The sequence below is a fragment of the Phalacrocorax carbo genome, chromosome 2 (assembly GCF_963921805.1).
Source record: "Phalacrocorax carbo chromosome 2, bPhaCar2.1, whole genome shotgun sequence".
Classification (NCBI taxonomy): domain Eukaryota; kingdom Metazoa; phylum Chordata; class Aves; order Suliformes; family Phalacrocoracidae; genus Phalacrocorax; species Phalacrocorax carbo.
In genome coordinates, this window is record NC_087514.1 from 76,376,625 (window position 1) to 76,403,918 (window position 27,294).

The 27,294-nt window shown below is 38.9% G+C and overlaps 1 protein-coding gene across 11 annotated transcripts in view; it reads left to right on the forward strand.

Annotated features, from left to right (window-relative positions):
* The window catches only part of COBL (cordon-bleu WH2 repeat protein), a 162,619-nt gene that overhangs the window by 110,924 nt on the left and 24,401 nt on the right, over nt 1–27,294 (forward strand). For 9 of the 11 annotated variants that reach the window (XM_064443297.1, XM_064443298.1, XM_064443300.1 and 6 more), the window contains 2 exons: nt 2,402–2,572; nt 25,461–25,773. In XM_064443297.1, the coding sequence (XP_064299367.1) occupies nt 2,402–2,572; nt 25,461–25,773 (484 nt within the window). The remainder of the gene's footprint in view (nt 1–2,401; nt 2,573–25,460; nt 25,774–27,294) is intronic. The other 2 variants (XM_064443302.1, XM_064443308.1) reach the window with 1 other exon arrangement.

Below are 27,294 nucleotides of genomic sequence, written 5' to 3' on the forward strand. Positions count from 1 at the left end.
TTAGTCCTCAGTTTTGTTATAAATCAATCTCTGCTGAGTCTTTAGCTAATCAGTAGGAGAGGAGAACTGATGGTCTCAAAGGAATGCTGGACGTAGCTGGAGACAATAAAAGAAACATCAGCTGTATGTGACACCGCATTTACTCTCATACAGGAAGACTGTAAAACGTCCTCCCAGCCCTCTGTCGTTATCTGGCTGCTAGCTTGTTCAGATTGGTGGGAGCTTTGCCCAAGTGAGGACCCCAGGATTATGCTTTTAGCAAACAAAGTGATTTTATGGTGGGTAAAGATATGAGATAATAACCCCACATATTGGAACTCGTTTTTCAGTACATTAAGGGAGTCTTTCTTCAAGTGCCGTAATGCACTCAGTGCACTTCAGTTCGTGCCTTTGACCTCATGTTTCATAAAGTGCCTAAGACATACAAATATGACATCCTGTCACACATAATTGCTTGCATTACAAATGCCTCACAGTTTAGAAAGAAACCTCTTGGCTTTGTTCCAACATTTATTTTCAGTAAACGCTTCACATTTAATGCCTCAGCATTTATGTAGCAGCAGGAGTCCATTATCTTGTGACATGTTCGACTCCATTGACATCTCTTATTTAAACCCTCTAAGGGGAACGTTATCGCTGTGCCATATAACACAGGAGTTTACAGCAAATTGGCTTACTTTTAACCATTGCAGATGTCTCAGTCCGTTGCTCCTCATGCTTTGCCCTACTGCTGGTCACTTACTGATGACGTTTGGTACTTAAACTTTTTGTAAGAGTTCATTTTATTTTCTATCAATGCTTGGAATGTTACAGGTGAAATAAAGCACAGCAGACCCACTTCTGGTCCGTTCAGTACTGTGTACGTAAGTGCTTGCTGGCCAGACCTTGCTGATGTAGGATTCTGTAGAATTGTTTACTTTAATGGAGCCTTATTAATTTACACCAACAAAGAACTCATCCCACAGTAGCCCTATCTTCAGTGCTTCTCATTTTCTGCTACTTTCTTGAATGAATGTGTTCATTAACAAGAAAAAATGTTAAGCAAGGGAAGGTTGGTAAAACAGCCTCTCTTCAGGGCCCTTGCAAGCAAATGATGAGAAGGCACAGATGGCTCTGAAAGCAAGAGAGAAAAGCTGTGAAAAAAAGCAAGACTGTAGTGAGGGGAAAAATGTGCTGCAAGAAATAGGCAGCCGCATAATGGAAAAAGGATTAAAGCTACCTATGTATCTCCCAAGTTAGCCACGTGAATCAAAGCAAAGCTCCTATCAAAAATATTCTCCAACTGTCAAATTCGTTTCAGTATTCAATACTGAATCACTTATTCTGACCCCAAAGGGTTGTGCCCAGTTTTCTCCAAGCAGTGAAAAAGGGTCTGCATGTTTGCCAGCATTAAATTGTGCCCTAAATCTCTGGAAGCTGGTGACTCCTAAGGAGAAAATTATAATGGTTTAATCTTTTTTCCTCCCTCTCGGTGCTACTTCCCTTCTCAGCAGCCCCAGAGCATGAACCTAAGAGCATAGGAATGATCAGAATGGATCAGACCAGAGGTCCATTTCTGCCAGCATCCGTCTTCAGCAATGACCACAGCAGATGCTTAAGGCAGGGTATGACAGCACGATGAGCATGTAGTCGTGGTTCCTCAGTGGACTTTCAGCCTCTAAGGACTTTTTAAATTGCAATTAGCTCTAGGTCTGTACACTACAAACTGGCAGCAGCTTAACATTGGAAATGGTTAAGAGAGTATAGCGCAAAGGTGCATGTGTTTCGTTACTGCACATCGTATTGAAATAAGCCGCCAGCCACAGTTCTGAACATTTCCTTTGATAGCTTAAAACACCATTTTTAAAAAAAAACTACTTAATCATCTGCTTCTTCACAATGTCAAAATAATTAAAAAATCTACTCAAGAAAAAGAAAAGAAAAACCTGTCAAGATATCTACTTCAAAATGCTGACCTGAGGCATTTTCCTCTTTCTGTCAAAGAGTCAGGAAAATAGTTAGGTAAAGTATGCTAGAAGTCAACAAACTTAGGCAGTTTGCCACTTTAGAAGATAAAAACAAAACACATTTTTCACATTTCCTTACATAGCTTTTTTTTCAGCTTTTGTTTTAATTAAACTTTTTTTTCTGCTTCTCTATGTCTGCCCAAACTCATGATTTTAACCTTTAGCTGTGATGTACATGTAAGTGCTGGGCCCAATTCTGGTCCCATTTCTGTGGTTTAAAAGAGACCTAGCTTTTCCTCCTCCCTTAATTATTTGGGGATAAATAAGAGCAGAATTAGATCAAGAGAGACTTTGGACGTAGGTAAGGGAAAATTAATGTGTGTTTAAAAAATAACAATGAGTGGAGCGATCATAATCTTGACAATGAAGTAACTAGTCAATTGATCCCCCTGTAGGTGATGGACGGCAGGTGCCACAAAAGCCTCCTAGAGGCACTACTCGAGGTCCACCCCAGTTAGTGATACCCCCACCCCCACCTTACCCTCCTCCTGACAGAGACATTGTGGATCCAACACTCTGTTACAGAGAAGCAGATGTTACCGCACCAACAGAGCTGGTACCTGAACGTATGTTTGAAAAGATATATATTTACATTTCCACTCTTTTGATGGTTACTCTCAGGGGTATCTTTTCCAGACTTTCCTCTCTGCTCTCTAGACATACATGTCTGTTTTTAACCTTTTTTCCAGCCTGTTGTCTTTAAAATGCCCAATGCAGTGTAACTAATTAATATAAAGTAAACAAAGCCCTTGTTTGGAGACAGTTTCGTGGATGATACCTGGCCATTGTATGGAAGCATTTAAAAACAACCACCCAACCATGTGACTTTGTGCAGCTGGTAGCAAAAAATCTGTTGTCTTGTATTAATTCTCCGTGTTTCTTTTTCTGTACTAACATGTTTTCTGTCTCTCCAGAGATTAATTCCTTTGAGAGTCAATAGGTCTATCAGTCTAGGTTGAAAACTACAAGGTGTATCCCTTAGGAAAATGAAACCATTTACAGGAGATGTATGTTATTAAAGATCGTCCTGTCCTAATGGGTACCTCTTCCTTGCCATCTCTGGATTGTCCTTTGTGTGCTTTTCCCTTTCGGGCGTAACAGTTGTCAGAGAAAGAACTATTGTATTTTCCACATCCTTGTGTATTTGTGAAAAGCATGTTTCCATGCTACTTTTTCGTGCTTATCTATCGACTGTCTTTACATCTATGTACGCAATCCAAGTCTTTGATCATGTATTATATTCCCTGTGGGCTTGCCCTGCACACCCATGTAGATCCTGCAAAGGCAGCAAAGCTCTGCACGTTATGCCATCTCATGGACGCACTTCCTTTGAAGGTCAGGAGGGCATCTGCTAACCATGGGGTAGAGAAATGTCTCCATTGGTTGCTAATTTGACAAAAGATCTTTTTCCATGACATATTCTTTACCAACATTATTCTGCAGGTAGCCATTACACTGATGCATTAATGTTGGTGTGTTTGCTGTTGGATACCAGCTAAATCTAAAACATTATTTCTCAAACCTGTGCTGAGGAAATACAGATTGACAAGTTTTATTGGGGGGGAGAGAAGGAAATTAAGGAGATCCATACTAACCGAATCTTATTGAGGATTAACCCTAATTCATTCTTACCAGCAGATGCCCAGAAATATTATCATACTTAAAATATTATTTTTTTTTGCTAGATACTATCAGCTTGCCTACAATGTTTTCTTTATTAAAAATCCATTGTGACCTTCTTTGCATTAATATTTCTGCTTCATTTGAGTTTCTACCACTGTTCTTTTGCAATGCTTTCCTGATCTAACTTGGTGATCAAATATCCTTTAATCAATGCAGCTCTGATTTTATCAGCCTGATCATTTGCTCTTAAACAAACACAATATCCCAGCCAAAAGGATTTGATTAAGCTTGTACGTAAAACATAACAAGAACTTGTATTATTCTTGGTTTACTGAGAGCAGAAGAATAGTGCTTAGTGGGTACTTTTTTTAGACTTAAAGCATCAGTGTTGGAGAGGGACAAGTTTAGCTTTATAATTATGCTGTGCTCTACCTAGATAAAGATACATGTATAGATTTACACAAGAGAAATGTGTATAGATGTACTCGTGAGAGAAAGCAGCACATATGACAGATGCTAATTATATTGCCTAATGCCAGTCTGAAAGGTGCTTAGATACTGCAGTGCTTGAGCGGTGTAAGAAGAGAGTTTTGCAATGATGTTTTTTATTGCCTGAGAATGCCTCAAGCAGTGCAAATAGGACTTTGGCGGTAGATTCAAAGAGGAACAATATTTTCAATCTTCCTCAGTCCAACCTCAGTAAATGTGTTTTCTCATAGAACAAGGTGGGAAGGAGGATAAGGTACTGATGCCAGCTATTGATGAAAGGCATATTTGTTCCAAAATCACTCTCTCTCAAAACAGCTTTCTCTGATGAGGATTGTGGTCTTCCTTTGCTGAGTGGGTGAATGTCAGCAGCAGATTGTCTTTCACAAGATGAGATTCCCATTCAGAAATTAAAATTCTGTGATCGTGTGGTCTTTAAACTTGTTCCTTATGATCTGCCCCTGTCTGTGGGGCACCGTGCCTCAATCCTCATTCCTTCCCAGCAAACACACAGTTGTCCCATTGTGCTCTGGGAAACCCATGTTGAGAAATTTTCATTTCATAGAGGATAGTGGTAATCATCACTCTTCACGGAGTTTTCCAAACTTACGTGGAGTGTAAGTCATTCATGAATAGGGCCTTTAGTAAGATACTTGGGCTTTTCTGACTCTAATGGTAAGAATCTCTTCCACAAACAAGAGTACAATTGTTCCTCACAGTGTTTGCTCTTTAATCTTTTTATTCTCATTACATGACCTTTCCTCTTAACTTTTGGTCTGGTAGCCCCTTAGCCGCATGTTGTGTGCATGTCTAAAATGATGTTTATGGGATCCTTTCTCCTTCCTTATCTTACTAATCAGATTGTTCATGGCCTGTGATTCTCAGATTGACTGTGCTTGGGGAATGCAGAAATAGAGGATGTCACCTCTGTTGCATGGCATTTTGTTATGTCACATAGCTTGTGAAGTTCTTAATAAATAAGTCAATAGTAAGTTCTGTGCTACTTACCTCAGGTGAAGAATGCACATGCTGAAACATTGCTGCATCTAGACGAGCAACTAAAACATGGTGCCTTGAAATGTTTTCAACTAGCTCATTAGAATAAATGCAACATTCCTATGAACCTCCATGATTAGCCCTTTATTTGGCTTGTTATGAACTATCATTTAAGAAATGCAGTAAGAAATTAAAAGCTGTTTGAAAAAGAATAAACAATTCCCCTTCAAACAGAGTGAGATCCTCAATTTAAATTCTTCACTCTGACACTGGATAAAGTACTAGTGAACTCAGGGTTCGCACTGGGTAAGGGCTTGACAACTGATTGATTTTTAAATTTTGGTAAGTGTTCTGTCTTTAACGAAGTGAAATCATGATTTGAATGTGTCTTTATTTTTAACTGTAGATCAAAACAATCAATCGTCACTTAACTGGAAAGCTCGAAAGAGATAAATGAGTGGGTATAAGCATTTCCCAGTGATTTTGTATAGGTGACATCTATACTACTAGTTGATGGATGATGCCAGGTTAATTTTAAGGAACAAGACAAACAGAAAGGAGTCTTATCCCCATATCTAATTTTTAATGTTTTTCATTATATCATTGATACATTAACAGGTAACACAAGCCACTTGACAACAGCTGTGACAGTTTCACAAGCAGTTCGGTCAATTCAGTCACCTTAGATATATATCTAGTCTTTCACAGTCAAGGGTTGGACTTTGTTAACTTGAAGCAAAAACAGGTAGAGAAACTCACAGAGAGGAAACTACATTTTCTTACACATAGTTCTAAATTAATTGAGACCTGCAGGCTACTGACTGCTGGCCTGTCATAGTGCGCTGCCTCAGAAGGCAGCTGTCAAGTGACCCAGGCTTTCCTTTCTTAGAGGTGGTCTTCTAAGCCAGAAAACTTGCAAGTGTGACTTACGAGGCTTATACTGCATCCGCCTCTTACTCTACTCTTACTCTTCCAGCCGTCTGAGGCTGAGGCTAAAGAATGAAGCTGAATCTCCAACACCATCTATCTTGTACTTTCTGGAGAATTAAAATTCAGGCCACGTAAAGCAGAATTCTTAGACATGCCACGTATCAGCAGGCGTTGTGCTGTTGGGACTGAGTTAGTGTATACATGAACCCAGGGAGTTAGTCTCAGAGCATCTGTGGGATTCCAAATTTTAATACATGTGCCCATGCACCTACACCTCCTTTGGCCATCTGATTCTTTAACGTTACTGAGCATGCTAGCCATTCTGCTTTCTGACCTACACAATATTTATAATTTTATCCTTTTACTCTTTTCCCCCAACAGTTTACTGTTGTGCATCATTCCCTTCATACACCAAGCGCGTCTGACAGACCTTGCCTCTTCCTATGACCTTCATACCTCTGAAACTCCTGTTGCCTCTTCTACCCTGATTCTTCTGTTGCCTTCCTTCCTCCCCTGCTGGAAAAGAACCTTTTTCTCTGACTGAGATTTTGGCTTCCTTTCTTTTTGAACTTGCACATTCTCTTTTAATTACTATTGATTATTTTTGGCTGTGGTTCATACTTACTTGTGAGATCTATGCTCCAGAACTGAATGCTGTGTTATATAAATCTATATATCAGCCTCAGAAAGATTACCCATACATTTGTCTGTTCTTTTTCCAAAGATTCTCTTTATTTTGAGCCATGGTTTAATTTGGTGTTTCAAAGAGTGTGTTTTGGGGACGGGGTGTCTTACTTTCAATACTGTCTAAAGATTTAATGAAAAATTTCTAAAAACATTTTTGTGGGGTTTTGTTTGTTTGGGTTTTGGTTTTGGGTGTTTTTTTTCCTGTTAGTGTAGGTATAACATTTTGCATTCTCTGATATATTCTGGTTTTCCTTCATTGCATATGTTTTGTTCTTTTGGAGCAAAATTAGAACCGGGCATGACCTAGTCAAGTTGAAGGGCAAGATTCTTTCTGTATCTTGGCTATCCATCAAGCTGCTGAGAGAAAAAGAAATATCTGTTGGATCTATAAGGGGCCTAAAAAGAATACTAAGAACCAGTACCAAACGCACTAATTCATAGGCTTTACATCTACTTTCATCCTGATGCTTAGTATGAGTAATTTTATCTTGATACTGGAGACATCCTGTGCAAATGAAGGTGTGTGTTCTATTTCTGTAACAAAAGGTGCAAACGCTGTTTGCTGAAGATAAATCTCGCTCTACAAGTCTCCATTTTACAGTTGTACTAGGAATAGTCAGTAAGTTATGATTAAAATATCAACTATAGGTTTGTACTTACCAAAAATTTCTTTGCACTGAAGAAAGTTCTTCATGTGAACAGCCCATAAGGCATGTATTTTTAATCATTCTGAACTATAAACATAAGTTTTATGAGTTGCAATGGTGCACACACCCAGAACTATTCTGACCTCACATGTACTGATATTTAAGACATTTATGTTATTTAAATGAGTGAGTTGCAATACACAGCTCTAATTTAAATGACGAAAAATTATTGTTTTACCCTCGAGCAAATAATCATGTTCATCTTGAATCCTTTCCAGGTAGGCAAAACAGAGAATAAGAAAGCAAAGCATTCCTACAGATAATGTGAAACATGACTAAAAAGGGTTTTGACGGTTTTTAATACAAATATGACATGTAGTTAATAAGTTTTCAGTGATGCTTCAGAAAGTATACTTTATACCCTGAGGGTCTTCTAATAAAAGCGGAGTAGAATTGAGCACACTGCGCTGCCAGATACTTTGTAATAGCTTCTTAAGACAGGACAATGGTTTAATTGTAAGTCTTCTCCTAAAAAGAAGAAACTAGTAGGTGTTCACAATGTGAAGATTAAGAACCTAATTTACCCATTCTCATTACTCTATTTACATCCTATTTGTAACTCCACTGAGTTACATGCCCCATGCAGTTCAGGCTCGTATGAAAATGGAATGATGAAGTGGTGAAACAAAATTTTTTGTGTTGAGTCCAGTGTAGAAGTACAGTGTATTGTGAAAGCAGATCTTTGCATTGCATTGACACATGTTGAGCTTAAAGGAGGCTTAAGTTTTCAACAAAATTCTATTTTCGATGAAAAAGTTTCCTTGCTTTGAAGGAATACAGCTATGATCCCTCTCCACATAGCTGGCAAGTTTGCTAGTAAAAGCTGTCTCTTTTCACATGTTCTGCTCAAACTTCTAAAAAGCCCTTGGTAAAAACTGAAAGTTCATTACTCATTCTTAATTTACTTTTTTTCATTAAAATGCAAAATTTGCCTCTAAAACTATGTTTGTGGAAATTAACATTTTCTGTGAAATTCCTATGTAAAATATTTTAATGACTGGTTTAAGCAAGCCAGCTCTGCCTTTCCGAACTTAAAAGAAAAATTCCTTGCTTATGCTAGCTCATATCCTTTGTTTTGTACAATTTCATGAGTATTAAATGGAACTTAAAAAAAAAAAGAAGAAAAATTGCCGCATCTTTCCAAGAAATCATCTTAATTATAAGGAATTACACTTATACTGTAACGTTAGCATGTTTAAAATGTTCCATTACTATACACAGTGTGGGAAAAAAATTTCAGTGACACTCATTGAGTCCAAATCTATTCAGTGGAATTGCATAGATACTCTGTTTCACAACTGTTAATTCATTAATAGTGTGTGTGCAAGGGGGTGAAGTGTTTAAGCAAAGTGTGGTTATGGAAACGTGAACTTGCCAGGAGTTCGCCTCAACAAGCACAGCTCAGCACCAAGGTACAGTCAGGGAATCCCTCCTTGTTTCAGGCTTTGACCCAGGATTTCTAACATCACCTCGATTCAGCTTCTGGAAGAGAATGAGAGTTTTTCTGTCATTTTCAGTGAGAGGAAGAAATGTCAGTTTAGGTAGGTTTGATGGAGTCTTAGGTTAGCAGTGGTGTGAAAGGACACCGGCTTGATTTTACTCCTTTTATTTTAACCATGGAGACATTAGAAGTGTAATGAGAATGGCTTGGAGAAGTTGATAACAAATTGACTGCTATACTACAATTTTTCACCAAAATGTTCTTACCAGAGTTAGTAAGAAACACATTTAATGCATTCAGGATTTTTCTGCACTACCAAACAGCACTGCTTGAATACTGTCCTTCATGGTAAGATATCTGGGGTGAAAAACAAATAAACAAACAAAAAAAACCAAACCCAAACTGGAAAATATTATTGAGCCCTCTCAGGGGGGCATAGATAGCTTATAAATCAAACAAATTCCAGTATTACGACTCCAGGGTCGGTGACATTCAGTGCTCTTAGGAAATCAGGACAGATGTATAATTTATGATTAAACCCGTTCTGATACATGATGAATGTGCTCAACCCCCATGAAATCCAGTGAATTAGAAACAGATTAAGCTTCCCGGTGCACAGATTTTACAGAATGGCCATATAAAACTTTTTTTATGTTCACCACCAGAGGGAGCCGATGTTGCCACATATCTGCAGTAGGTAGCAAGTAAGGAAAATGCTAAAGATTAACCTCAAGCTAATAGGTACCACATTTATAGAAAGATTTTCAGTTCATTAAGAATTCCATAAAATTAAACCTGATTTACTGAGTTGTTTTGTTCAGCAAATAAAAAGAAAAATAATTTTTTTTTACTGATTTTTTTCTTTAAATCAATTTCATCACAAATATGAAAATGAAGGTAAAATTGTAGTTGCAGGTAATGTCACCGTGATGGTATCTTCCAGATATAAGCTCAAATTTTTACTCTAGGCATTCTTGCAAAGGGTGGTGGTGCATTGGATTCGCTATTATATTGCATAGATACTGCCTGTATATTTATGGCACATGTGTTGAAGGTGTGGAAATTAGTGCATATAGCTGGTGTATGTGCTTAAGAACAAGCACATAGGAGTAGGTCAGGTTTAGTGCCAATATAGAAAGATGTGTTCTGCTAGAAAGGTTTATCAGCTTGAGTTTTAGCATTTTAAAAGCATGAGCAGATTGTTTTAGTATCCATCCTCTTTGGCAGACAAATTACTTCGTTACCATCAGTTCAGTCATTCAGAGACTAAAATCTAGGATTCAGAGACTCTCCAAATGTCCTTAAATATCTTTTCTACATGTAACGCTTTCTTTTTTTTTCCTTAGGATTGAAAAGTTTGAAGATTGAAATGAATGTTGTCTTTCTCACTGAGCAGCTGGATTTTTTTTCTTTTCCAGTGACAGGGCTGCAGAATATTAAACTTTGAACTCATTCCATTTTTATCTTTAGAAAATGTGCTACTGGTCCAGAACTGAACTTATTCTGGGCAGGTAAAATGGGGAGAGAATATTCTGAATATATGAATGGAAGAAGGAAGTATTTCTTTTTGTTCATATTTAACTGGAACCATTTAAAGCTGTCGTGGCATCTAGAGAACCCAAAAAAATGCCAAGGGGGAGAGATTGGTAGAGAAATCATCCAGTCCAAATTGTATGATGAATCGCAAAGGCTTATGATGCATTTATTTATTAAACATATGGCCATGCAATCTATCATATGCCTATCATCTGCCCCTGTATTCTGCATTTTTAAAGTAAACGCTGTGGTCATGATTCTCATACATTCATCATTTATGTTTACAGTGACTTTAAGCCCTCTTTATTGTTCCGTCCCAGTATAAAAGTGCTTCTTTGTGACAGTTGGGCCGTGTGTGTGTATATAAGACACCAGTTCTGTCTTCCGAACTTGGCTTCCAGTCACTGCCATGACTCTCGATATATATTTAGTACATGCAGTAGGCACCATTTAACTTTCCATACTAAAATACATGTTATTTTAGAAGACAGAATGTAACTTATTCCACCCCTCCGAAATTACAGCCATGTTGTGTTCTAATGTCATTGCAAAACTATGAACTCCCCCCTCAAGGACAGTGAGACGAACTTGCTGTCACTGTTTACACACTTCTTATTCAGATATCTCATGTATAGTATGCAGCTAGGCTTCTGTATAGCACCTGTATGGCTAGACAGGTCCACTGTTAAAATTCATAAGAAGGTGACAGAACAAAAAGTGACATAGTTAATTCTTTGTTTATCCGGAAGAGCAGAGACGTAATAAACTCTGCTGATTTTTGCTGAGGTGAAGGGGGAAGGTGATTTTGTGTTTTTCTATGCAAGAATCAGCTGCTTTATTTCTTGTTTATTGCATATTTTTCTGTGATGCTTTGACTTCAAGTGGTGAGTGACTGTTGAAAGGATCAAGCCCAGTAGCAAGAATTAACTACTTTATAAGCTGATAATGTACTGAATAGGTTTCAACTACTGAGTCCTTAATAACCCTTGAATGATCCCTGAACATGAAAGATTTTTTTTTCCTGTTCACTTCTAATAAGAAAATTGTAACTTTGGGTCACCAGACCTGCTTCATTTTCTCATGCCTTGAGAAAGTTAAGAAGGAGACTCAGTCCTGGGTAGAGGTGACGTCAGTTGGAAAGAGGGTATTTTGTATTCCCTTACATGTTCACTCTGCTGCCTGCCATGGTATTGGAAATAATACCTGTGATTTTGCAGACTTTTGAGCCAGAAGTCAGTCCTACTCGAAGGGAGCACAATTCCTTTGATTATAAGAAAATATTTTATGGTTACCTTAAGTATGGGACTGGCCTCCAGTGAATAAAATAGTCTTTCTAGCCCAATTTCCTGATATTTAGTTTTTTAACTGTTTATTTACCTATTTCTTAGAGTGTGGAATAAACCGTACCTTCTCATTTCCAGTCCTGACTAAATGTAAAGACATTTCTCTTCTAATTCCCTTGCAGCCCAGCCCAGCTCTGCAATCCAAGTGGTCTGTGGATGTTTATTCTAAGTGAAACCAAATTCCCTGTTTTCCTCTTCCTTAGTCAAAATAAGATCAGTTTAACTCTGTGAGCCATACCTTTAATAACTTAGTGGCATCTTAAATGTACTCTGTTGTATTTGAACAGTGGAATATGAAGAAATTGTCACACCCCGTACAAGTAGGGACACTGTCAGTAAAAAACTGGAGACTAAACATCTGTATCCCACCCAGTATGTGCATGTGGTGGGAGTGTGTGTGTATGTGTGAGAACTTTAATCCTGGGCATGAATCTGAAGTTATGCTTGATTCACACATTATGAATGGTCCAAATCAAACTGGAAGGTTGGTATTTGAAATGACATTGAAATTTGTACTGCAGGATCCTACTGATTCAAATGCAGGCAATACACAGAGAGCTACAAAAACCAAACTGTTGAAAATTTTTGTATTCTGTGTTCTAGGTAGGTGATAATACCCATACCAAAGTGCTTGTCCATCCTTAGAGATGCTCATACTCAGCTTTTCCTATTACCACTTCTAAGTCAGTAAACACTGACTAAAATGCCTGCCTGCTTTCTTCTAAGAAATTGAGAATTCTGGCCATGCACATTCACTTCTGAGTTTTAGGGCCTGAGGGAGCAAAAGGCTGAGAGCAGAGACAGAGTCTCTTTTGTCAGCTCCTTTTGTGGATTCCATAATTGGCTCCTGGCATGGATAAAAGAATTACTTTCCAACCTACTGTACCATAAGCAAAGGTGGGGTGTAATGGAGGACAAAGACCTAAAACAAAAGAAGACCGAGGAAAGACTGAGAAAGGAGGACTGTGACTGACAATTTTTTTTCTTTTAAGACTATTGTGACTAAAAGATGAAAGTAAAGTTGCTAAATATATGGTAACCTCCCATGAACAGTGAGGGACTGGTAGGGGCGTATCTACTTACTTGTTAGAGCAAACAAACAAAACAACTGATTTTTTCATTTCAAACATCTAATGAAAATTATTGAAAACTGATTTTTAAAGCATGTAAGTTAGCATTTTTCTTCTTTTCACTCCCATGTTTGTTTCTTTCCTCAATTTTTCACTTGACCAGAAGTCAAAAACTATTTTTTCAGTTTGTAAAAACATGAAAATTAATGGAGAAATATTTTCAACATTTTTTTCTTAACTAAGTGAAAACATGCAACCAGCTCTATTTATAAGGTCTGTCTAGAGGTGTAACAATAGACCTGAATGTAAGAATTTAAGAATTCTTATAATTCTTAAATTATAGGAATCATGAAGAATTATATATGAATTATAAAGACTATAAGAAAAACTTATCTATTGGCTTTAAGTTCAGATAAAGAATATTCTTTACTTGACTGCTATTCATGAGAGACGGAGCATTTTGGAAGTTAAAGAGACTCTTATACTTGACTTGCTGTACAGAAAGCCTCACAGAGGACTGATAAGGCTTTTTGGGTACTACCAGATGCTGAGACATGTTAAATCAGTGCTCAGGAGTGACAGGATTGTTTTTTTTACCATGTAAAACTTATTCTGCTTTCTCCCCCAAAAGAGGAAAGACCGGGTTTTTTTTCCAGAAGAAATCTTATTTCAGTTAAAAGCAGCATATGTGAACATTTTATTGATCATTTATAATTTTTTTTTTTTACTTTTAAAACCTTCTCTGCTTGCCTTCAGAAAATGAGAACAATATGCTGATTAACTGACCAGTTAAAGAAACTTAGAGGTTTGAGCGTCCAAGTTTTCCAAGTGAAAACATTTAGGGAAAAAAAAAAAGCAGCACGCATATACTGTAATTTGCTTGTTTGCTCCACTCCCTTGTGGACATGCCCAGCTTCCTCTGTACCTGGCAGCTTTCCTGTTCTGTATTCATCAAGCTAATCAATGTGATTCAGATGTTCCTCAAATAAAATCATTTGTCTTCAGTCTGCTCTTACAAAGGACACAGACTGTACTAAAAAGGCTTTTCTTCACTTTCAGGGTACATTAAATACATGCCACTGTTCATAATACAAGGCTTTGGCAATGTATTGATTGCATTTTTTTACACAAAAAATCCTTGCACAGGGAAACTCGTTGCGGTTTTTCCACGGAGTTAAATTAGTGCCGCTGAGAAAATTAGCAGGCTGAAGGCAATGGAGACAGAAGTCTTTAACCTGACATGGTGTAATGTGAAGAGTAACAACAAACCACCAGTTTGGTTCTGTGCTGCTCTGATAGGGGCCACTCTAAGGTGAGAGGAGAGTTTTATATTCTCATGTTTGAAATTGTGAGCAATCAGGAGAACGAAGATAATGTTTGAGCATTGCTGTACAAACTGTACTGTACGAAGTGGAACAGCGGCCACTCACACCTGCTAAAAAATTTTCTGAATACAATCCTTGTGTGGTGTTTTTATGAAAAAAAAAAAATTAACCAATTCTTTGCAGTTTTAAAGAGGTGGTGCTTTTTTTTTAATTAACTTTCTTTTTTAGTTCAGGATAAGAATGGGAAAGAAGGAGATAATGAGATAATAATGGATAAAAAGAGGGAAAAAGTAGATGGAGGAGAAAATCCCAGAAGCTTCACCATCTTGCTTTTCAAAACCAAAATGGATGTTAGGATTTGGGAATTTTTCCTTTTTTTTCTTTCTTCTTCCCTTCTTTGTTTTCTTCTTCTCAGACCCTATCAAGTAATTCCTTAAACATTTCTTTTAGACTCAGTTCTCTGGCAGCTAAAACCCAGCACAGTCTGGGTTGTAGCTTTGCTATTGTTCATAGCGTCCCTCCCTTAGGTATCTCTGGTAGATAATAGAGAATGAGCTTTTATGTCAGCACATATATGAAGGAAGTCTCCTTGCTCTGTCCTTCTACCTCTTTATGAAACTTTTGGAACTGAACTTGAGAGTGTTATCCTTCCTGACTAATTCAGGAGAAGTTGGCAGCTGGTTTAAAAGTTACTGGAGGGTTTCATAGACAGACTTATAAACCTACAGCAGTGTGACCTTCTCAACCTAATTTCTGTAGGAACTGAGGTTAAAAAGAAAGAAACTCAGACATTTCCAAATCTCCCGTAGGAAAAATGACCTTTTATGCTGATCCTAATTAAGCCCATTAACTCAGGTGAAAAATTCCCTGAACTAGCTTGTCTGTTTTGAGGGTATGATCATAGTGAACCTTCAAATTCTAGAAATGGCCCTGCTCCAGCAAAGCACTTAAGCATGCTTAATCAGGTACCCCATTATACGGCATGCACATTATTATTGAATGAACTGTGTAAATGAAAGCCTTAAAATGCTTCACATGAATAAAAATGCAGACAAATTTTCCCTGTGGGGATTCATCCCATGCAGGAGATATCTGCAGCTTTGCATTTTAATCAGCGGGAGGTCCGATCCTGCTCCCATTGAAGTCAGTGGCAAAATGCACTGCTGAAGTGGAAGCAGGTTTTGATACTAACAGCGCAAAAGGGAAGATTTATTTGAAGTGGGTGTTCAGATGATGACCCATTTCTTGCATCAGGCTACTGTTCACCGTAGCGCCAGAGATGATACTGCCATTAACATTTTACTCTCCACAAATCAGTACAAAGCATAACATCCAGTTACCACTCTTGCATGTTTGCATTTCTTTCTCCTGGTATTTCAAGTTAATAGGGAAGGAGAGCCCCAGGGCAAAGCACGATTGATAAGATAATTGACTTCACAAGAGGACTATGAAAGAGCAGACCAAATTCCGCTCTGACTTAAGTATACCATCTCTGCTTATGTCTGAAATAATCTGATCTAGTCCATCTGCTGTCAAAGAGGAGTGGTGGCATGACAGCAGAGTTCTTCCCTGAGTACTTGTTCTCCACCTGAGGCTCCAGAGCAGAGCTTCCGTGTGCACTGCTGGAAAAGATAACCTCATGGCTAGAGCCTGAAGCGGAGTTCACGATACCGTGCATTTGGTTGTCGCCCCATGGAGTGATTTCTTGGCTATGCCTGTGTTACTGGAAAAGCAGTCTGTCTCTTGCCATCCCTCCATACGACCAGTTGCCTTTATGGGCTTCTGCAGCATCTCTGTGGCTCTTTGCTGCTAGCATAGCCCCAGGGTGCCTGGCAGTGTTTTAGGTGGTAAGTGTGCTTGGCATGCACTGTCCTGGCCTCATTGCCCTCGATTTGCCCTCATCCCAGTACTAGAGTCTGGATTTCAGAGTGCCTAGGAAATGTCCTTTGAAAGTGGCACGGTGCCCTTGTGGAGGGTAACAGGCAGGATCTTCAGGGAGATACAGTCCTCGGTTTTGTTCTCTGCAAGAATAATTACTTCTTCACTGGGCATTTTCAGAAGGCAAAATGTCTTAGTGATGACAATGTCCAGGTACTCCAAGCAGTGTCTCTCCAGGTAGATACTCTGTTGACATTGTTGGACGTCTTAACAGCTGTGAGAAATATGATATCAGAGTCATTGATTGTGAATGTGCGGTAAAATGTAAATAACAAAACTCAGAAAAGGAGCGTGGTTTTCTAGGTTAAAATATTTCTAGAAATATAATTGCCAAAGTAAACCACCAGCCAAAGTATATTGAAAAGCCTGTGGTGATTTGAACTTTGGAGGGGGAGGTAGGTATTTCATTGATCAGGAGGTCCAAGAGGAGTCAGTTAATGTACATCAAAAGAGATCAGAGTAGAGGTTTCTGTCTTTATAGCACAGAGGTGTATGAAAACATTTTCAGATCTATATTTGGAGTTGGCTGCTGAAAATCTTCTGTAAAAGTATTTATGTTATTGGTGGTTTGGCTGAAGCATGTTTTGGCCAATTAAACTGAGTTATTTTGTGCTGTCCTAATTGTAAGTTAGACAGGTGGTTTATGCACGAAACATTTAATTTTCTCAGGGCTCTCTGTCTGACTTCAGATGATACTATAGATACTAGCCTATACAAAGATAGAAGGTGATGTAAGGGAAAATGATGGATGCACTGATGGGGGAACTGAAGGGTGACATCACAGATCTGAATGGACTGAGGTGCTGTGAAGGTGGATAAGAAAAAAATATATGGGTGTGATGAAATCCCATTTTGTTAACCACCGCTCCAGCCTGGAGCTCACTCTTAGCTTTTGGTATTAAGCAAATCCAGTATTCGTTGTCATTACTGCCTACTAAGTCTGCATTACTAGGAAGGTACTAAAAGTATTGTTTTCTCATTTGTGCAGCAGTTCTCAATAGAAGTGCTTATATGCCCAAGGCAAGTATATTTTGTCCCCATAAACAGAAAGCAACTGTTCAAAATTTCTTATTTTTATGTGGCTAATACCTAATGGTTTCAGTAATAGATAGCTTATTACAGATCGACCTGGTTCTCTTCCACACTTCCTAACTTTTAAATCACTTTTAATCAGAAAGAAATACACAACTGTGAGTGGAATCGTGTCTCTGTGCTACGGAAAGAGCTCTTGAATCCCACAAGCGTGTGTGTATGTATGTGGATGTGTGTTTGGTTTAGGCTTGGGGTTTTTTGTCCCTTTGCTGAGTTTGCTGGCAGCTAGTCTCTGGGGAAGGAAAGTATAATTACAGTGCAAAAGTGTTTTATGTTTTTCTCCTCTGGATTATGCTAGAAATGTGAAACTGTAGAAGAGATTTTATGGAATTGTTAACAGACAAACTAAGGGAGACAATGAACTGATAGAACAGAGTGCATGAGGGGGAGAGATGGTGAAGTTTAAAAAGAAAAGTTGAGCAAATGGATTTTTTTCTGTGGTCTTAAAAATCACCTAATAAAACATTGTTTTATTGCATAGGTACGCTAATCATTCCCAGTTTTAATCGTTACACCGCATGCGCTACTCAGGCAATTTTACAGAGTGTGTTCTCTAAGGTGGCTCATGAAAATCGCCTTCACAGTCCATTTGTTTAGATTCTGCAGTGTGCTTGAATGGAAGCCGCCCACCTCTGTAAAGGATAGAGATTGCCAAAATCTACCACTTAAAACCAATAATTGCCAGCAAAATGTGGAGAGAGGTTTATTTCTTCACCAGGCTCATTATATTGGGCAGTCTCTGGTTTTAGGTCTAGATTTTCCTTTCCCTCAGAGGCCTTTAAAGAGCCCCATGATCGATCACAGCATGTTACCAGTGTTACACATGGTGATTTATGAAGTACAAGTCTGAAGCTATCTATTACATGCTCTTAAATATATCTCCATGTTATCCTGCTCCTGCAACCTACATCGGCTCCTTGTTTGTAGTCTTTTTGGACTGCACAGATTAAGCACGCTGCCCCTCTCCTCACACCTAAGTAAGGGACCAGCGAGAGCCAGGAAGGCACCTTGTGAGTCATTCTAGCTTGCTGTTAACTTCAGGTAGCAAACACCAGGAACTGTTGTGAAAGTTTGCCCATCGTGCTTTATTGTGTGTAAAAGGAAATTAACAACTCATACTACCAACTCATTTTTTTAAAATCTATCCTTCCCCAAGCCAAGTGGCAATGTTCTCCAGTTAATCAAAGAAAGATCTACTTTGACATACGATCCTTTTCCTGTCCCTGTCAAAGAGCAGTTTGCTCTTTGTGTTGCTTTTCTGACATCTCATCCCTTCGAATAAGGAAGGCTGGTTACTGGCTGTAGTGTGGACTCATCAGAGCCTTGAAACAAGGCTTTTATAAAAGCAAGGAACTAGTAGGTTCCAGAGAGTGCCAAAAAGGAGAGGATGAAAAGCAGTTTAGCAATAGTGGCATCATTCAAGGTCAAATGTGCTTTGCAGAGTTCAGAGAGGCTTTTTCAGTCATTGAAGAAAGGATTGTGGAAAAGAAATGGGGACAATGAAGTCCACTATGTTAATTTTTCCCATCTGAAAATCTGTATTTCATCAGTTCAGAAATTTTTGTTTGCTTGTTTTGCAGGTGGTAAAAACAAAGGTCTGAAATGGGGGGAGAGGGTAGCAGACATTTACTTGAAGTGGTAGTTTCCTCTGAGTCTTTGAAGAGCCGGCAGACAGTCTTACGTAGTGTTGTTTTGAGAGAGAGACTTCACAATAATTTTCAGCATAGGTTTGAAAGGAAAATCAAACATTAGCGCACAGACTTTCACAGTCTAGAAAAGCAGAGTACGCGGAAAAAACAATGGAGGGACTGGGATACTCTTCAGTTCCTGCTCCCTCGCTTGATCCTATCTCGTATTGCCTTTGGTGTAGGAAACACCACTGCCAAAAAAGCTTTTGTAAAAGTTACAATACCTTTGTGTTCTGATATCAACTAACAGCAAACAGGTTTAACCTCAAGGGAAGTGCTTAACTACCTCACATTGGTAAGGCAGGTTAAATCAGTCCACGTCGCATTTATTTGTCAACCATAGGCAAGTAGGTCTAGGTAGCTAAGTTAATCGTGATTAGCTTGGAATCGACTGTGGAAATGCTGAAGATTCACAGGGTGTATCTAACAATACTCCATAGGTACCTTTCTGATGGTATGCCTGGTGAGGCATGTCCTTAGTGAGTCTTTTAATTTTTGTTATTGGCTGGCGTGTAAAGGAATGGATTTAATTCTGTTTGCAGGTTTTGTGCAGTAAGAATGACTGCAAGAACCTGTTGGAAAACATGAGCGTGGGGCATAAGACTAGGAAGGAGACTGAAAGTATCTCATTAGGTGAGAACTGGGAGTCACATGCAGGACTGCGTGAGTCAGCAACGTGCCCTTAGAGTGATGAAGCACTAACCACAGACTGGGTTGGACTAACAGGAGCATAGCAAGCAGATCAAGGGAAGTGATTACTCCCCTTTACTTGGCTGCTATGAAGCCACGTCTGTGTCCATTGTCCAAAAGTGGGTCCAGTTTTGAGTTCTGTGGAACAAGATAGTGACAAACCAGAGCAGAGGCAGCAGAGTCTAGCAAAAGGCATCAGAGATGTACCTGAAGGTGCTGAGGCAACAGGGCTTGTTCAGCTGGCAGAAGGGAGGGGTAAGGAGGATTTGAATGCTGTCTTGCATCTGAAGGAAAAGGAAGAGTGAGCCAGACGCTTCTCTGAGATTCACTGCAAAAGACTAAGACTGCAACAGTGACAAGTTGTAGCTAGAAAAATTTCAATTTAGCACAAAAAAAAAGTGTTCTTTATGGGGAGAAGCATTAAACATTGCCCAGGGAATGATTTGTGATTTCCCAGAGAGGCTGTGAAGTCTCCATGCTTGGAGATTTTCAAAACTCGGCCACTCAAGGACCTGAGGAACCTCATCTAAACTGGAAGTTAGCCTTGCTTTGAGGAGGACATTGAACTAGGTGACCTGAAACTTTCTTTCCAAATTAAATTATTCTGTGAATCTGTGAGGTGAACGAGCTGAGCCAACTTTAAGCTGCTTGACATTCTCATTTTGGAAGAGGGCTGGAGCTACAGAGCATGGTTCCGCATCTCGGCTTTTCCTGGCCTCACCTTCAGTTTCTGCAAGGCAGTTACAGGAACTGGGAGAGGAGTGCCTCAGAGTTTGATCCATTCCCCTGCTATTGTTAATGTGTTACAGTAGTCATTTGTTTTCTCTTCGTTTCTTTTAATTTAAAAGAAAATTAAAGGATGCATGTAGGCTTAAATATTCTAAGAAGCATATTGGATTAAAACAGTCTTAATTGTGATAAATAGAATTCTGCCCATTCTGTCTTGTGCTTTAACTGGTCACTGAAGAGTTTTTAATACCTATCCCTACGTATAAGTTTTCAATCAATGAGCAAAATTAGTAAAATGCAACCAGAACACATTGTACCTGTGTGAAAACTCTTAAGCTAATCCTGTGTTGTCCATTTTCATAACTGCTGTTAATCATTGCCCTAATAAATATTTTCATTACCAAATTTCTTCCACCAGCCTCTTCCAAGTGTATGAAAAAATGTACACTTTCTTAATATTGGTCTTTTGTGATGGTCTAACTTTTTACTGCCAGTACAAATAATGAAAGCAGTGTTTCTTTCTCTTGCTAGAAGTTTTTTAAGTACTCTCAGTGAAACGATTGTGTTGTAATTTGGGGATCATTTTAAGAATTAATATTCTTTAACATCATGAAGTTTTAATATTTTTTACAACTTCATTGTAATAGACCACTTGAACTACAGAAAAGCAATTTTAGTCCATGAAAAGAAAGTTTTTTGGCAGTGGAACAAGTGATGAAAGAAATTGGAAAATCATTACCAACCTTAGCAAGAACACATAGAAATTAGAGGAACTCTGCATCTCTGAAACCATTATGAAGTTCAGATTATTCACCATGTACGGCTTAAATCAACTGTTTCCTCTTTAAAAATGCTTTTCGATATACTGTTTCTGCCATTACTGAATGTGATAGTAAACCACCAGCAGTGCTGTAAAACCAGAAGGTCACAGCTCTTAGCGAACAGTTGTAGTCTGACGAGACTTACGCCCTGGGCCCCCTGGACTCAGAGGGAGTGATGGCTTGGGCTTTGGTGGCTGATTTTGTAAGTCTGGGAGGATATGCTTCTTTTGAACACTTAGGTCTGATTCTAATCTCATTCAAAGTCGGTGGTGTTTGTTTTCATAGTGGTAATAAAAGTGAGTATTTCACCCATGGTACTCTTCACCTATTGAATTAAAACTTCATTTCTGAAAGTGCTGATTCGCCTTTAAACCAGGTGAGATTTATCTGTCTCCCCATCATTGGCATTCTGTATAAGTAATGTGTACATATACGCAATATCAAACTGCACGAGTGCAGATATGATTCCTCTAAACTCGGAGTTCAGTGTTTTCCTAATTACTTACAGCCTATTGAGATTAAAGCAACAAGATCTCTTTTGTGTTAAACAAGAAGCTCACATTCTTTACTGATGAGCTACTCTCCTCTTTCCCTTTTGGTGATCACGGGCAACATTCTTGCAAACAGACGTCCCAGTACTCCCCCCAGGAAAGCCTTTGTAACTTGTGGTTGACCTAATTGTGCAGCAGCAGCGCTGGTGCTGCTGCTGCTGAGCGAAGGAGATCCCTGGTATGGCACTCGCCTGGGCTTTGCACAGTCTGCAGCCTGCAGCAGGATGTAGGTAAGCAGCAATGCAGGGCACTGAGGGACACTGTCCAGTTTCACTTGTGCGTAGATGTCCCACGGAGATTTCAGGATGGCTCAGAGACTGCACCACGTCTTCCACCCCTTTCAATATCGCACCCCTCCTAAAGCCAGTGAACAGGGTCACATGTTACTGGAAAAAAGATCTTGGCATTGTTATATATTTGGAAATGCAGACAGTCTTCTGAGGTACACCAGTGTTTCAGTAATACATTGTGGCAATTGTTATTTGTGTGTCCAGTCCTGAAGTACTTGCTGAACATTCTGAATAGTCTTAACCTTGTTGTGTCTACATGAGGTCTTGAAATCTTTTTAGTGTCATGACAGAGAAGAGAGAAACAAATGTTGAGATTTGTCTTTATTCGACCAACAAATAACCTCAGTAGCTGCCATCGTTGTGATCACACTGTGCTTAGTGTGTGGTGGTTTTCTGCGCATGCACTCCCTCTGAGAAAAAACTGCAAAAATCACAAGGCAGAATCAGACCTACTACTGCGCATTAACCAGTCATCTGTGTAGAATTAGAAAGTTTTAAAAGGCATTTTCTGACTCCTGGAGTTGAGAACGCTCAGTAGAGTTGAGGTAGGCTTTCTTCATGTCATGTATCATTACCGAGTAATGCCCATCCATCTTCAGTTTGCACCAGTGGAGACTTAATCAAGCATGTAGAAGGAAGAATAGATTCTTACTTAATCCATCCAAGGATGGCTCAACTTTAAAACGGGGGTGTTTTAGTGCTGCTCTTAGTTGAAACAAGGTTGCTAACATGACACAGAACCATAGCAGTCATGTTTTATGTGTGTGCTTTCATGTTCAGACGAGTAGTAGTGGCAATGAAAACGGTTTGCCTCAGCCAACAACTCTGTTCAGTGCCATGTGTTAACTGTGTTAAGAATTAATCGATCTTCTCAGTGAAGATAAAAGATTATGGAAGAGCTTTGACAAACCGATAGGCTTGAAAAAAAGGGGGACATTTTGGTTTTGCTTGAGCACAGGGAATTTAATCGTTAAATAGAAAGATGTCTTTCTTTAGTTCCATGCTTCAGGATAAAACTGCTGTTGAATGAGGAGGTTCCTACACTGGACTGGATGATTCAGCTGCCGAGATCCGGATGTAACAGATAGGGATCGATTCACATGTGGACCCTGATAATAGGAGAATTGGGTTTTGTTTTATTTGTCAATATTTGGGAAGAATGGGCTGGGGGATGGAGATCCTGCTGTAGAGCAGCTTGCTGAATCACATCAGGGAGAGACTCAACTGTTGTTACTACAGTAGGCAAGTAGGGCTGTGTGACCAAAAGGATCTAAATCCCTGAGCAGAAAGCTGCAGGAAATAGTTGCAGGCAGGCAAGAAGAGGATGAGGAAATGGGAGAGACAGCTAGGGAGGAAAAGCCTGCCATCCTCATGTCAGCAACTGGAAGTAGGTACTTTGTTATAAATTGCTGTGCCAGCTATAGGGTGGAGGTCATTTATGACATCCTGGTGACAATAGATGTGGCCTGTGTTATATAGAGGTCTCTTTGCGTCAAGTTATACTGCATTGTGCATTGCTTCAGAATCTTCCTGTGTGCTTCCACTTTTCAACTTCCACTCTTTAAATTGATTGCTTTGCTATCCTACTTTGTTCTGGTTTTAACATATTGTAGCTTTTACTAATGCTTTAGTGGTGGGTTGTTAATGGGGTTTTTTGTTTGTTTGTTTGTTTGTTTGTTTGTTTGAAAGCAAGCAGGCTGTGTACTCTTACCTGTTCGTTTGCTGTCTGTTTTTGTGGGGTTTTCTTATTTGGAGTTTAATTTCAAATTATATGTATTTCTCCTTGATGTTAGTGTTTTCCTAACTGTAGTTCTTTCATGAGCATACTCTAATCCATTCAGTGACACATACTTAGTTCCTGCAATTGCCATTTTTAGATGGAACAATCTCTTGGATTAAATCTGGTACCTAGAGCTAATGTTATAGAAAATAAGGTGAAAGAAGTCAAGTAACATTACTTCCAAAGTCACAATGGTCTTTGGATCATCTTCCATCATTAATATCAATGCTTGACAGCACTTACAACTTTAATCATGATTTGTAACCCTCTGAATTTTATTGCTTCTGCTGTCAGAAATCAATTTCAGTGCTTAATGGCATCTTGTAACCTCAGTCAAGGAGAATGTTGGTTTGATTTTTATTTTAGTTTTACTCAAAGCTTCACTGCTAAGCTACACCCTACAAAATTATTTCTATGACAGTTTTTAAGTTCTCTGACTTAAAGAAAATACTTTTGTGTATACCACATAATACAGAAGTATTTCTCTCTGTTGGTCATTTTTGTTGACCTGAAGCTTCATGTATGCTTCAGAAAGTTGTAGATTCTGACCCTAAAAAACAGTGGAGCGTATGCTTAATCTTAGTCATGCTTGTAAACCTGGGACTTCTCATATAATTAACATCCACCATAAGTGGATGCAGGTCTGCAGGATCAGACCATAAATTATTGTTTAACCTTCCTTTTGCTCACTGAGGTTGAAGAAGGGAACGGAGCACACTTATAATTCCAAATTAAACATTTAGATTAGTCTTTATTGATTCCTTTTGATCAAAAGAAGTGTGTTTGGGCTTGATTCTGTCTTTAGTCACTCAATAATTTCAGTCACTGAAATTATTGACGTTGTTGGGAGTTCCCCTTTAATGGCATAATTGCAGGATGGAGTCTAGAGTTGTTCATTTCTTAAGGGAAATAACAAAATTATATTTTTCGCCAGAAAAGAAATCCCAAAACAAACAAAACCCCAGGTACCTCACAGGAACCGAATTAAAACAGAGTACGAAAAATTGTGCCGTGTCTAATCTTCTCTCAGAATTTGCAACTTTTAATAGAGTTAAGCATGCAAAGGGCATATCCCTTGATCTCCTTTATAAATTACTAAGCATTGGAAAGGGTTCTGCTTTAAGCACAGTAGTGTCTACTTTTCTTTACGCTTATTAGCAGGTTTTGTATGCTTTGAAGAAGAGACAATTGTTACTCTCCCACTTAACGCATAGGAAATTAAATAGGAAAGTAAAATAAAGTGATACCCAGTAGGCCAGCAGTAGATCTAGTATACAAATTCAGTGTCCTGACTGGGAAATGCTGCCCATTTTTACCTGTGTATGGACTGCTTATTGGAAATGTCATGATCTGTTTGGCAGCATGGAAGAGGAATAATGAGAATATGTTGTCAGAAGCAGTAACAGGAGTGATTTCTTGCACCGCGTCATTTAAACTTTGGTCTAATTCCCCCAGGAAACTGTCCCCTCTTCCTTCATAGAAGTAAGGAAACTGATTTACTATGCAAATTATAAAACACAGACTCCACAGGGCACGCATAGCAAACCACCTTTCTAAAAGCAAAGAAGGACAAAATTTTTGTCACTTTCCAAATCAACTTTATTCTATATACAAGTAACCTATTTCTAATGTATTTCTTGTGTTTTTTTCCAATTACAAAGGAATAGCTCTCTGTGTTTGATCTATGTACTGATGACTTTCAGCTAACTTTCCTTGCTATATTTCATTTAGAGAGCCTGCCGCCTGCACATGATAATGTTTGTGTAGTGGATGACATGGTTCTGGAGCTATCAGAGGTGGAAGAAATGGCATCAGAAAGCAGCTGTTTTGTATCTGAGGACACCATGGAAGACTCTGGTGTTGTGAGTTCCCCATCTGACATTGTATCTTTGGATTCACAAAATGGCAGTATGAAGTTCAGAGACATCAAGCTGGTCAATGGCTACATGGACTCAGCTGAGGCAGATGCAGTGTGTGGCCCAGAGATGTGCCCCATAAAGAACACCTACTCTGATAGCGTGGGATCTGACAGTGCTCCACAGAGGTAAAAATTTATTTGCAACCAGCTCTTGGAAAATATCTCACATGTCTTCCTTGTAGGGAATCATTTAAGAAAACCAACTACTTTCTTCTGCGCTTTCATAAACCAGTACCAATGCCAAGTGACTCCTCCCAGTGAAAAGCTCACTGCCAAATCCCCTCCAGTAACATACTTGTAGCAACAGGCAAAGGTCACTTTTCTGTTTGAACTTGTAGTTACATTTCTTGCAAAAGACCGCTGCCCTCCAGAGTTGATTTCTCCAAGAAGTCTAAAATAATTTTGTTACAGTCTAGTTTATTTTGTAGCTCTGATAGCATATGAAGTGCTTAAAATGTTACTATATATTGATCAAGAAAAATGGCATGCAAGTCATAAAATGGAAAATTTATAAAATGGAAAAATCCAAGCCAATGAAAGCCAGGTGGAAAAGGATTGTATTCAGTGAAATTGGGGGATTGGTTTGTGGGTATGTGCACGCATATATGTGTTCACCTAACGCTAACCTTCACTGGCATTATACCTTGGGGGGTTTTTTCAGCATATTTCCCTTTTTTAAATTTTTTTTTTAAATTGCATAAACAAACATTTTCCTGCAGTTTTTGCAAGAAAATATGAGAACCTGGAATTTAACTAGAAACTGCCTTCAAGCACAAGTGACTCTGACACTGTTTGTTTGCCAAAACTCACATAGTTGGTGGCAGGGCTGCAAAGGGAACCCAAAATTTATAGGACTTTGCAAATACAAACTGGCCAAATAGGAAGCTGTGCCTCCAGCAAGGAGGGTGGCCTGGTAATACTGACAGGGATCCGCTCTGTGTGATGCTGCAGAGTCATGGGACAGGGGCCAGAAATTCCTCTGAATTCTCAGTTGACACAAAGTCTGTGCTTTCTGGTCTCTCTCCATTCAGCTGCTAATCTGTAGCCCCTTCATAAGAGCATGTATCATGACCTAGTTATTTCCTTCCACACATTTCTGAGGGAGAACTTCATCTTGGATCATGCAGTGGGTGATAAATTAGGGAAAATTAGGCCAAAGTCAGTATTTAACCTATTGGAATGATCTCAGGGCTTTTCTTTATCCATCAGTATCAACAGGGACAAGATCAAGCCTCGCTTAGATACTTGATCAGCAATACATTTTTCTTGTGATTTGTCCTTTTACAGTTTCTTGGGTCCTCTATTTGATGGATTAGATAGGCTAGTATAGTAACTGCAATTAACATTCCAGTCCTGATCCAAAAAAGGAACCCATTAATTTCAGTAGACTTAGATTGGGCCTTCTAAGATAACTGAGCAATCCCGACTTTCCTCAAAATGCAGGATTTAAACTGGTAAGGAAAAACACACACACGTTGAGTGGGGGTGGGGAGAATTTACCATGTAATGTTATATATATATACTTATAGTGTTGAGCAAAGACATCAGAGCAAAGAACAATCCTAATCAGCAAAAAATATTTTGGACTTTTTTGGGTTTTTTAGTCAAATAAAAGACTGGCCGCAGGTCATTAAGTGACACACTCTC